Genomic DNA, 13672 nt, shown 5'->3' on the forward strand with positions numbered 1-13672 from the left:
TGCTCAGCCTTAACTTGGTACAACCCCTTTAAAAAAAAAAAAAAAAAAGGTGGAAATCCCCGTTAAGGAGCTTGAATGGAAAGTGAACTGAAGCTAAACGGAACGGTCACAGAACAATGGTTGAGCGAAGACGTAACAGTAAATGGACGGAGTTAAACATTGGAAAGTCTTCCCTGAAGAACATTGGCTATAAGAGTTATCTGTAAAACCTGATGATATGAAGCCTAACAATTAGTAGAATTGATAGGATATTACTACAAGTCTGACTTACAAGGCTGAGTTCTTTGGACTTTGAAGATGGTGTGCTGCTAGATGATGCAATGGAGGCAGGGCTGATTGGAGGATCTTTCTTTAGAAGTCGGGCTTTATCTAAGCCGTTCTCCCTTGGAGAATGTGCTGGACTTCCTCTTGGTGAAGAAGGGTCCTACAAGAAATAAAAATGGCACTGGTTAACACTTCATAACGTGTTAAATGTTAAAAAAAAAAAAAAAAAAAAAAGGTAATACTCATTGATAGGACATGAGGCAGAACTGTGACAATGCAAACAATGTAAAATAAGCAGAACACAGACCTCATTGGAAACATCCACCACAAGGTTATCATCGCTTTTTTCCCCATCACTGTCCTGCATAGGGAAGAAAATACATTGTATCATACAATAATAAATGTTACCAATGTACAAATGGCGTCTGGGAACATTTTCGTGACCTTGTCTGTATGCTACATTTAGACACTGTATTAACGACTCATTCTACATAAAACATTAAAGAACCACTTCCATCAAAGTTTTTATCTGTTTAATGCATTATATTATATAGCACTGTGTACTTACAATTGCTCATTTTGCCCTTCTACCCAGCTAATTCTTTTTTTATCTGCTCTGTGTAGGAAAAGGAAGTCTAAGTCCCTGCAGAAATAATTCCCTTTCAAATCACCAAGTTGTTCCCTCTTCCCCTTGCCTTGGACTTTTGCAGTGACTCATGCAGGGAAAATAGACCTCCTGTTTCTACATAGAGCTTAGCAGGATTCAGCTAGTCAGTTTTTATTCACGTGATATCATTGACCCAACGGAAAAGAGAATTATCTGGTAGAAAGAAAAAATGAGCAATTGTAAGTACACAGTGCTATATAATAGGATGAGTGAAATATATTAAAAGGATACAAACTTTGATGAGAGGAGTGCTTCATTAAAACACACACCAAGCTGGACTCAACCATTTCTTTTAGACAGGAGAATGTTTACTACTTAGGAACATTTTTTTCTAAAGAATTTTTGCAATAGGGCTTCCAAAAATATATAACATTTGGATTCTGCAGCCTCTATTTTCCATAGTGCAAGAAAAAAAAAAAAAAAAAGACCATTGATACAGTCATGGGTGAATTACATACACTTTTAGTGCGTTTCCGCAGAAGAAATACACTACACACACACAAATGCATTTTTATCTGCGGATTTTCTGCATCAAATCAATGCACTTCTCACCTTCCTGAAAAACCTCAGCCCATCTTGCCCAAGCACATTGTACAAAAGAAAGTCTTACATTTCAAAGAACTACTTTCTCTTTATGTTCCTACTCCTACTGATTTCAGGGGACATCTCCCCCAACCCCGGTCCACCATCCTCCAACCTCAACCCCTACCCAATATCAAAACCATAATAATCTTATTAATATTACTTGGACTCCCTCATCTCTTTCATTTAATAGTGCCCTCTGGAATCCATGGTCTGTATGTAACAAACTTCCTTTCCTGCACAATTACTTTCTGAACAACTCTCTGAATCTGTTGGCTCTCACTGAAACCTGGATTCAGGATTCTGACACTGTCTCCCCTGCTGCCATTTCCCATGGTGGCTTACAATTCACCCATTCCCCAAGACCCACAAACAGACCTGGTGGTGGACTCAAGAGTATAGAAATTCCAGGCTCTACCAGCCGTTGAGGGTGCTCTGGGGGTAAAAAACTATATACAAGTAATAAAGTAAACCCCGGCACTCAAATGAGGACAAAGGAATGAATGCATAAGTGAATTTATTGACACACTGCAAAGGGAACCTAACCAGAGCAACAGCACCAACGTTTCGGCATAAAGCCTTTCTCAAGGTAGTTGCATTACTGGTTAGAGCAGAAAAACACGGGTCTCACAGGACAACCGAATATTTTCAAATGGAGGTAAGGTTCCATACATGTCGCAGAGTGTGCTTCGTGGGTGGAGGAGTGATCAGGTCACTATGCTAGGTGAGTGGATGGACGCCTGCAGTAGAGGTCTGGGAAAGGCACATGTGGCGGTGGGAACGGCTGCGGCGGCGTGGTCACACTCTGCAAAATATATGGAACCTTACCTCCATTTGAAAATACTCTGTTGTCCTGTGAGACCCGTGTTTTCCTGCTCTAACCAGTAATGCAACTACCTTGAGAAAGGCTTTATGCCGAAACGTTGGTGCTGTTGCTCTGGTTAGGTTCCCTTTGCAGTGTGTCAATAAATTCACTTATGCATTCATTCCTTTGTCCTCATTTGAGTGCCGGGGTTTACTTTATTACTGGTGGTGGACTCGGCATACTCCTATTCCCCGCAATGCACTTTCCAGGTTATCCCCCCGTTCCATCACTCTCATTCCCTTCTTTTGAGGTCCACACCATCAGGCTCTTCCGTCCCCTCTCCCTCAGAGTAGTGGTCATATACTGGCCCCCAGTACTCACCCACCCACTTTCTTGACCCATTCTCAGCCTGGCTGCTGCACTTCATGTCCTCAGAACTACCAACCCTTATCCTGGGAGACTTCAACATCCCCATTAACAGCCCTACTTCCACATCTGCATCCCAGCTTCTATCACTAACCAATTCTCTCGGCCTCTCACAGCTCTCAACCTCTGAGACACACAAAGACAGTAACACCCTTGACCTGGTCTTTGTCCGGCTCTGTTCAATCCCCTACCTAAATAACTCATCGCTTCCCCTTTCTGACCACAACATTCTCTCCTTCACACTCACAAATCCTCATCCACCCCAGCACACTCCTACCTACCAAACATTCAGAAATGTACATGCTATTAACTGTCATACACTTTCAGACTCCCTAAACTCATCCCTTTCCACAATCATCTTTTTCCTGTCCTGATCTGGCTGTTCATCACTACAACAACACTCTTTTTGAAGCACCCTTGACCAAGTAGCGCCCCTCACCCTCAGAACCTCCAAACAGAGTAAAACACCCCTGGCTCTGATCGCAAACGCGACTTCTCCAGCGATGCTCTAACATAGTAACATAGTTATTAAGGTTGAAGGAAGACTTTAAGTCCATCTTGTTCGACCCATATCCTATCCTAACTTGCCCTAACATGTTGATCCAGAGGAAGGCAAAAAAAACCCATGTGACAAACAGTAGGCTTCACATTGGGGAAAAAAATTCCTTCCCGACTCCACATACAGCAATCAGACTAGCTCCCTGGATCAACGCAATATTAAGGAAACTAGTGTATATACCCTGTAATATTATACTTTTCAAGAAAGGCATCCAGTCCCTTCTTAAATTTTATTAGGGAATCACTCATTACAACATCATATGGCAGAGAGTTCCATAGTCTCACTGCTCTTACAGTAAAGAATCCGCGTCTGTGAGTATGCTTAAACCTTCTTTCCTCCAGAAGTAGAGGATGCCCCCTTGTCCCCGGTCTAAGAGTAAAAAGATCATTAGAAAGGTCTTTGTACTGTCCCCGCATATATTTATACATTGTAATAAGATCACCCCTAAGCCTTCGATTCTCCAAACTAAATAACCCCAAGTGTAATAACCTGTCTTGGTATTGCAGACCCCCTAGTTCCTTAATAACCTTGGATGCTCTTCTCTGCACCCACTCCAGTTCAGCTATGTCTTTCTTATACACCGGAGACCAGAACTGTACACAGTATTCTAAGTGTGGTCGCACTAGTGACTTCTATAGAGGTAAAATGATGCTCTCCTTATGAGCATCTATGCCTCTTTTAATGCATTCCTTTATTTGCCTTTGCAGCAGCTGCCTGAAACTGGCCACTAAATGTGAATTTGTAGTCCACCCATACACCCAGGTCTTTTTCAGTGACAGTTTTGCCCAGTGTTCGACAATTAAGCACATAATTATACATCTTGTTCGTTCTACCCAAGTGCATGACCTTACATTTATCCCCATTAAAGCTCATTTGCCATTTATCAGCCCAAGCTTCTAGTTTACATAAATCCTACTGTAATATAAAATTGTCCTCCTCTGTATTGATTAACCTGCAGAGTTTAGTGTCATCTGCAAATATTGAAATTCTACTCTCTATGCCCCCTACAAGGTCATTAATAAATATGTTAAAAAGAAGCGGGCCCAAAACTGACCCCTGTGGTACCCCACTGCTAACCATGACCCGGTCCGAGTGTGCTCCATTAATAAATACCCTTTGTTTCCTATCCCTGAGCCAGCTCTTAACCCACCTACACATATTTTCTCCTATCCCCATTGTTCTCATTTTATGTATCAACCTTTTGTGTGGCACCGTATCAAAAGCTTTTGAAAAGTCCATGTACACCACATCCTCTGCATTCCCTTGGTCCAGTCCTGAACTTACCTCTTCATAAAAGCTTATCAGATTAGTCTGACAGGAACGGTCCCTTGTAAACCCATGTTGATATTGGGTCATGAGGTTATTCTTCTCCAGATACTCCAGTATAGTATCTCTTAGAAAACCCTCCAGGATTTTACCCACAGTTGAGGTTAAACTTACTGGCCTAAAATTTCCAAGTTCAGTTTTTGTCCCCTTTTTTGAATATTGGCACCACATTTGCTATACGCCAGTCCTGTGGTACAGACCCTGTTATTATGGAATCTTTACAGATTAAAAATCATAGAATCATAGAATCATAGAATCGTAGAGTTGGAAGGGACCTCCTGGGCCATCTGGTCCAACCCCCTGCTCAAAGCAGGATTCGCTAAATCATCCCAGTCAGATGTCTGTCCAGCCTCTGTTTGAAGACTTCCATTGAAGGAGAACTCACCACTTCTCGTGGCAGCCTGTTCCACTCATTGATCACTCTAACTGTCAAAAAGTTTTTTCTAATATCTAATCTGTGTCTCCTCCCATTCAGTTTCATCCCATTGCTTCTAGTCTTTCCTTGTGCAAATGAGAATAAAGTTGATCCTTCTACAATGTGACAGCCCTTTAGATATTTGTAGACAGCAATTAAGTCTCCTCTCAGTCTTCTCTTTTGCAAACTAAACATTCCCAAATCCTGCAACCTTTCCTCATAAGACAGGGTTTGCAGACCGGTCACCATTCTGGTCGCTCTTTTCTGAACTTGCTCCAGTTTGTTGATGTCTTTTTTAAAATGTGGTGCCCAAAACTGGACACAATATTCCAGATGAGGTCTGACCAAAGAGGAGTAGAGGGAAATAATGACTTCACGTGATCTAGACTGTATGCTTCTGTTAATACATCCTAGAACTGCATTTGCCTTTTTTGCTGCTGCATCACACTGTTGACTCATATTCAGTCTGTGATCTATTAGTATACCCAAGTCTTTTTCACATGTGCTGTCACTTAGCCCTATTCCTCCCATTCTATATATGCTTTTTTCATTTTTATTGCCCAGATGTAGTACTTTGCATTTCTCCCTGTTAAAAACCATTCTGTTAGTTACTGCCCACTTCTCCAGTTTATTTAAATCTTTTTGAATCCTCTCTCTCTCTTCTCTAGTATTAGCTATCCCTCCTAACTTTGTGTCATCAGCAAATTTAATCAGTTTACCCTCAATTCCTTCATCTAAATCGTTGATAAAGATGTTGAACAATACAGGGCCCAGGACAGAGCCCTGTGGTACCCCACTTGAGACATTCTTCCAACTGGATGTGCAGCCATTTACGACCACTCTTTGGGTCCGATCACTAAGCCAGCTATGAATCCACCTAACAGTTGCCTTGTCCATTCCATACTTAGTCTCTCATACAATCCTTATTGAAAAAATGACTTTGTCAAATGCTTTGCTGAAGTCAAGATATACTATATCTACAGCATTTCCTTGATCCACCCAATCAGTGATACCGTCATAGAAGGAAATTAAGTTAGTCTGACATGACTTATTAGTTACAAACCCATGCTGACTCTGTTTGATCACTTCATTCTTATCCAGGTATTGACTTACATGTTGTTTAATAATTTGTTCAAAGATCTTTCCTGGTATAGAAGTCAGACTCACCGGCCTATAGTTGCCTGGGTCCACCTTCTTCCCCTTTTTGAAGATAGGAACAACATTTGCTCTTCTCCAGTCTTCTGGCACTTCTCCTGTTCTCCAAGAATTTTCAAAGATTATGGAGAGTGGTTCAGAAATTTCTTCTGCTATCTCCTTCAGTACTCTGGGGTGTAATTCATCTGGACCTGGAGACTTGAATTCATTTAGGTTAGCTAAGTGTTTCCTCACTATCTTTCTGTTTATAGATATCCTGGATTCTTCTATTCCCTTAATAGGACAGTGAATAACAGTTGGTGTTACATTTCCTTTCTGAGAGAAAACAGATGCAAAATAGGAATTTAAAAGTTCAGCCTTCTCAACATCCTGTCTTACCATTTCATCATTTTCATCCTGTAAAAATCCTATAGCATCTTTGACTTTTCTTTTACTTTTGACATATCCCCAAAATCCTTTATTATTGCTTTTGACATCTCTTGCAAGCCTCAATTCATTTTCAGCTTTAGCTAATCTGATTTGTGCCCTGCAGATTCTGCAGACAGCATTATATTCTTCTTTAGATATGCCTCCCTCTTTCCATTTTATAAACATTTTTTTCTTCCTTTTTAGCATGTGCTTAAGTTCTGTGTTCACCCATCCTGGTTTCCTTAAATGCTTCCTATTCTTCCCTCTTTTCGGAATTGTTAACAACTGTGCTTTGAGAATTTCATTTTTCAAGATTTCCCATCCTTCCTGGACATTTTTGTCTTTAAGGATATCCAGCCATTGGATCCCTCCAATTCTCTTTCTGAATCCCTTAAAATCTGCCTTTCTGAAATCTAACCTTGACGTCTGAGTCTTCACAGGTCTTCCGCCTCTAGTTATCCAAAATTCTAAAATAGCATGGTCGCTACCTCCTAGGGTTCCAGCCACTTTTACCTCCTCAACCATTTCCTCCCTGTTTATAAGGATTAGATCCAAGGTAGCAGTTCCCCTTGTTTTCTCCCCTACCTTTTGGAAGATAAAGTTGTCAGCAAGAGAGGATAAAAATTTCCTTGACCTGTTAGTTTTGCCTGAGAGAGATTCCCAACAAATGTCTGGATAGTTGAAATCTCCCATGACAACTATGTCATATTTTTTGGAGAACTTGGCCATTTGATGCATAAAGAGTTCATCCATATCTTCAGCTTGCACAGGCGGCCTGTAGTAAATGCCTACAATGGTGTCCTTTCCATTGTTCTGTCCTTGTATTCTTACCCAAACAGTTTCCAAAGAACTCCCAGTCTCTGAAGCTTCAATCTCTGTGCAGATATATGCGTTTCTAACATACAATGCAACACCCCCTCCTCGTTTATCAAGTCTGTTTCTTGCAAATAAGTTGTATCCTTCTAGTCTTGTATTCCAATCATGTGTATTGTCCCACCAAGTTTCAGTGATTCCAATGACATCATATTTCTTTTCCTGTGTTAGTAGTTCCAATTCTCCTTGTTTGTTGCCCATGCTTTGTGCATTAGTATAGAAACATTTTAGTTTGTGATTGGTTTCTCTTTCTCCAATATTTTTATTAATTAGATTCTTTCGTCTTTGTTCTTCCTTTCCACTTCTATTAGCAGAGTTCTCAATAGCATTTGTCAGGTGTATGGCTTTTTCTGGTCTTTTGCTTCCCTTCCCATGTTGTTCTAGTTTAAAGCTCTCCTTACAAGTGTAGCAAGGCGACTTCCAAATACCTGCTTTCCAGTCTTCGTAAGGTGCACCCCATCTCTAGCAAGTAGTCCATCGTATAAGTAGTTCACTCCGTGATCCAGAAATCCAAATCGTTGCTGACGGCACCATCGACGTAGCCAGTTGTTCACCTGCAGAATCTTATTCCACCTCCTTGTTCCATGGCCATCCACTGGGAGGATGGAAGAGAAGACCACCTGCGCTCCCAGTTCTTTCACTTTCTTGCCTAAGTCTTCAAAGTCTCTGCAGATGGTTTCCAGGTCGTTTCTTGCGGTGTCATTTGTCCCCACATGTAGTAGCAGGAATGGGTAGTCATCTGTAGGTCTGAAGAGTCCTGATATCCTGTCAGACACATCTTTAATTTTTGCACCTGGAAGACAGCACATTTCTCTTGAAGTTATATCCGGTCTGCAGATAGCGGCCTCTGTTCCTCTCAACAGGGAATCCCCCATGACCACCACTCTCCGTTTCTTCTTCACAACATTTTTCTTTCTCCATCCAGGAGGACTCTGAAGGCGTACAAGGTTGCTGTTTGTTGGCAAAGTCTTATCCTGATGTATTTCTTCATCATTTTCCTGCGTGAGAGCCTGGTACTGGTTTCTGAGCAGTATGGGTGCTGACTGCCTCCTGATCCTCCTGCTTCTCTGGGTCACATGTCTCCATTCCTCTGTTTCTTCAGGTGCACTTCGAATTTCTTCTCTTTCTGTAACATGAAGAGATAATTCTGCTCTGTCCAAGAACTCTTCACCTTCCTTAATGATCTTCAACGTAGCCAACCTCTCTTCGAGATTTTGCAACTTTTCCTCCAACAGGGACACAAGCTTGCATTTGTGGCATGTGAAGTTTGGCTTTTCCACTGGTAAGTCTGTGAACATGTAGCAAGAAATGCAGCTCACCAAATGGCTCCTGGCCTCTTCCATCTTGAGATTTCTTAAAAACGATGAAAGATGGCGCGGTTTTTCCGATTTCCTCTTTTCAGCTGCAACGGCCAAAACCCAGTGATCGTTGAGCTCGCGGAGACTCTTCACTTGTCCCAGAAGGCACTGGGAATATGCAAATGATCTCCTCAAGACTCTTCCCCTGGTTTTCCGATTTCCTCTTTTCAGCTGCAACGGCCAAAACCCAGTGATCGTTGAGCTCGCGGAGACTCTTCACTTATCCCAGAAGGCACTGGGAATATGCAAATGGTCTCCTCAAGACTCTTCCCCTGGTTTTCCGATTTCCTCTTTTCAGCTGCAACGGCCAAAACCCAGTGATCGTTGAGCTCGCGGAGACTCTTCACTTGTCCCAGAAGGCACTGGGAATATGCAAATGATCTCCTCAAGACTCTTCCCCTGGTTTTCCGATTTCCTCTTTTCAGCTGCAACGGCCAAAACCCAGTGATCGTTGAGCTCGCGGAGACTCTTCACTTATCCCAGAAGGCACTGGGAATATGCAAATGGTCTCCTCAAGACTCTTCCCCTGGTTTTCCGATTTCCTCTTTTCAGCTGCAACGGCCAAAACCCAGTGATCGTTGAGCTCGCGGAGACTCTTCACTTATCCCAGAAGGCACTGGGAATATGCAAATGGTCTCCTCAAGACTCTTCCCCTGGTTTTCCGATTTCCTCTTTTCAGCTGCAACGGCCAAAACCCAGTGATCGTTGAGCTCGCGGAGACTCTTCACTTATCCCAGAAGGCACTGGGAATATGCAAATGATCTCCTCAAGATTCTTCCCCTGGTTTTCCGATTTCCTCTTTTCAGCTGCAACGGCCAAAACCCAGTGATCGTTGAGCTCGCGGAGACTCTTCACTTATCCCAGAAGGCACTGGGAATATGCAAATGATCTCCTCAAGACTCTTCCCCTGGTTTTCCGATTTCCTCTTTTCAGCTGCAACGGCCAAAACCCAGTGATCGTTGAGCTCGCGGAGACTCTTCACTTATCCCAGAAGGCACTGGGAATATGCAAATGGTCTCCTCAAGACTCTTCCCCTGGTTTTCCGATTTCCTCTTTTCAGCTGCAACGGCCAAAACCCAGTGATCGTTGAGCTCGCGGAGACTCTTCACTTGTCCCAGAAGGCACTGGGAATATGCAAATGATCTCCTCAAGACTCTTCCCCTGGTTTTCCGATTTCCTCTTTTCAGCTGCAACGGCCAAAACCCAGTGATCGTTGAGCTCGCGGAGACTCTTCACTTATCCCAGAAGGCACTGGGAATATGCAAATGGTCTCCTCAAGACTCTTCCCCTGGTTTTCCGATTTCCTCTTTTCAGCTGCAACGGCCAAAACCCAGTGATCGTTGAGCTCGCGGAGACTCTTCACTTATCCCAGAAGGCACTGGGAATATGCAAATGGTCTCCTCAAGACTCTTCCCCTGGTTTTCCGATTTCCTCTTTTCAGCTGCAACGGCCAAAACCCAGTGATCGTTGAGCTCGCGGAGACTCTTCACTTGTCCCAGAAGGCACTGGGAATATGCAAATGATCTCCTCAAGACTCTTCCCCTGGTTTTCCGATTTCCTCTTTTCAGCTGCAACGGCCAAAACCCAGTGATCGTTGAGCTCGCGGAGACTCTTCACTTATCCCAGAAGGCACTGGGAATATGCAAATGGTCTCCTCAAGACTCTTCCCCTGGTTTTCCGATTTCCTCTTTTCAGCTGCAACGGCCAAAACCCAGTGATCGTTGAGCTCGCGGAGACTCTTCACTTATCCCAGAAGGCACTGGGAATATGCAAATGGTCTCCTCAAGACTCTTCCCCTGGTTGGGAAGTCTATCTATGACTGTGCTTAATTCCTGCAGTACTCGGGGGTGTATCCCATCCGGGCCGGGGGATTTGTCAATTTTAGTGATTTTTAGACACCACCGTACTTCCTGCTGGGTTAAGCAGGTGACATTTAATGAAGAATTTTTATCCCTGATAATGTTATCCGTCATAGGATTTTCTTGTGTAAATACTGTTGGAAAAAAAGTCATTTAGCATATTGGCTTTTTCCTCATCCACCATTTCACCCAGAATATTTTTAAGGGGGCCAACACCATCACTTTTTAACTTCTTATTATTTATGTAGTTCAAGAATATTTTGGGATTATTTTTTACTTTCTCTGGCAATGAGTCTCTCTGTCTCAATCTTTGCTGTCTTGATTTGCTTTTTACAGAATTTATTTAATCTTCTGTATTTATTTAATGCCTCATCACTATCTACTTGCTTTAATTCTCTAAATGCTTTATTTTTATCTTATTGCACCCCTTACAGCTCTATTTACCCATAGTGGTTTCCTCCTATTTCTCGCATGTTTATTCCCATATGGTATATATTGTGCACAGGTCCTATTCAGGATGCTAATAAACGTCTCCCATTTTCTTTGTGTATTTTTAAGTCTCAGGATATCGTCCCAGTTAATTGCACCAAGATCATCTCTCATCCGTTGGAAATTTGCCTTCCTGAAGTTTAGTGTCCTTGTAACCCCTCTACTACACATCTTATTAAAGGATACATGAAAACGTATTAATTTGTGATCACTATTACCTAAGTGACCCTCAACCCTTACATTTGATTTGTGGTCTGGCCTGTTGATTAATATTAGGTCTAGCAATTCCCCCCCTCTTGTTGGGTCCTGAACCAGTTGTGAAAGGTAATTGTCTCTCATTGTTGTCAAAAACGTATTACCTTTGCTGGAACTGCAGGTTTCGGTTCCCCAATGTATTTCAGGGTAGTTGAAGTCCCCCATAATAATGACTTCTCCTTGAGTCGCAGCTTCATCTATTTGCTTTATGAGGATATTCTCTGTTGCTTTCATTATTTTTGGAGACTTATAACAAACCCCTATCAGTAATTTATTATTTTTCCCCCCTCCCCTTATCTCTACCCACAGGGACTATACATTTTCATTAGATTCATATATATTATCACGAAGGATGGGTTTTAAGGATGATTTTACATATAAACACACGCCTCTCCCTCGATTATTTGTTCGGTTATTTCTGAACAGACTATAGCCCTGTAAATTAACCGCCCAGTCATGGCTCTCGTCCAGCCATGTCTCAGATATCCCCACCATGTCATAATTATGTTCCAACAACATTAACTACAATTCCTCCATTTTGTTGGCGAGGCTTCTGGCATTAGTATACATGCACTTTATGTATCTCTCTGTACATCTATTCTTTCTTAAATTATTAACTGTTCTAACCCCACCCCCAATTTCATTATTTGTGCCCAGGTCTTTATCTGCACTGTCTTTCCCTCCTATAAAAGGAATACCCACCCCCCCGTACCTAGTTTAAACACTCCTCCAACCTTCTAGCCATTTTCTCCCCCAGCACAGCTGCACCCTCCCCATTGAGGTGCAGCCCGTCCCTAGCGTAGAACCTGTAGCTAACTGAGAAGTCGGCCCAGTTCTGCAGGAACCCAAACCCCTCCTTCCTACACCAATTCCTGAGCCACTTATTAACCTCCCTAATCTCCCGTTGCCTCTCTGGCGTGGCACAGGATGTATTTCCGAAAATACCACCTAGGAGGTCCTTGCTTTAAGCTTACAGCCTAATTCCCTGAAATCATCTTTAAGGACCTTCCACCTACCTCTAACTTTGTCATTTGTGCCAATGTGCACCATGACCGCTGGATCCTCACCAGCCCCTCCCAGTAATCTGTCACCCCGATCAGCAGTGTCGGACTCTAGCGCCAGGTAGGCAGCACACCGTTCAACGATCCCTGTCTTTGTGACAGATTGCCCACTGTCTAGGAGTGCTGAACGCCGATGGAGAAAAACCTGCACACCAGAAGACTTCATCCACTTCAAATTTGTCAAAAACCTGTAACTCTGCCCTTCATCTCACCAAACAGACCTATTTCACCACCCTGATCTCCTCACTAGCCAACAACCCCAAGAAACTTTTTGACACCTTTCCCTCCCTGCTCAATTGGACAGACCATCAGCAGATTTGGCTTTCAGTACCATCTTTATGCTGACGACACACAGCTATACACATCATCCCCCAACTTTACCCCCGCGGTACTACAGAACACTAGTGACTGTCTGTCCGCAGTCTCCAACATCATGTCTGCTATCTGAAACTTAACCTCTCAAAAACTGAACTACTTCTGCTCCCGCCGTCTACTAAACTCCCTAAATCTGACATTTCCCTCTCCGTGGGTGGTACCGTAACACCCCGGCAGCAGGCGCGGTGTCTGGGTGTTGTGTGACACCAAGCTCTCCTTCACATCCCATATACAATCTCTTGCCGCTCAAACCTAAAGAACAACAGCCCTTTTCTCACCATGGAAACAACAAAAACCTTCACTGTCGTATTGATCCCACTCCCGCATGGACTACTGCAACGTTAAATTAATTGGCCTCCCCGTTACTCAACTTTCCCCTCTCCAGTCCATACTTCATGCAGCAGCCAGGGTCATCCATCTGGCTAATCGGTACTCGGACACGTCCACTCTTTGCTAGTCCTTACATTGGATGCTCATTCATCTTAGGATCCAATTCAAAGCACTTGTTCCCACCCACAAAGCTCTCCACAGTGCGGCACCCCCCTACATCTCATCCCTCATTTCTGTCTATCGTCCAAGCCGACCGCTGCGCTCTGCAAGTGACTTTCGACTAACCTCTGCACTAATCCGCATCTCCCACTCCCGACAAAGACTTCCCGTGCTAAGCCAATCCTCTGGAATGCTCTACCCCAAGAAATTAGGACTATCCACAATTTGCACAGTTTTACGCGCTCCCTCAAAACGCATTTGTTCAGAGTGGCTTATCACGTTCACTAATCTAAGTCATTTTATTTG

General features: G+C 43.1%; 1 protein-coding gene across 13 annotated transcripts in view; it reads right to left on the reverse strand.

The window, feature by feature from the left end:
• The window catches only part of LOC141049516 (transducin-like enhancer protein 4), a 188951-nt gene that overhangs the window by 57786 nt on the left and 117493 nt on the right, over positions 1-13672 (reverse strand). For all 13 annotated transcript variants that reach the window (XM_073546051.1, XM_073546050.1, XM_073546049.1 and 10 more), the window contains 2 exons: positions 572-625; positions 272-424 (listed from right to left, as the gene is read on the reverse strand). In XM_073546051.1, the coding sequence (XP_073402152.1) occupies positions 272-424; positions 572-625 (207 nt within the window). The remainder of the gene's footprint in view (positions 1-271; positions 425-571; positions 626-13672) is intronic.

This window comes from Dendrobates tinctorius, unplaced genomic scaffold, assembly GCF_039654945.1.
Source record: "Dendrobates tinctorius isolate UK_male_01 unplaced genomic scaffold, ASM3965494v1 ptg000144l, whole genome shotgun sequence".
Lineage (NCBI taxonomy): Eukaryota > Metazoa > Chordata > Amphibia > Anura > Dendrobatidae > Dendrobates > Dendrobates tinctorius.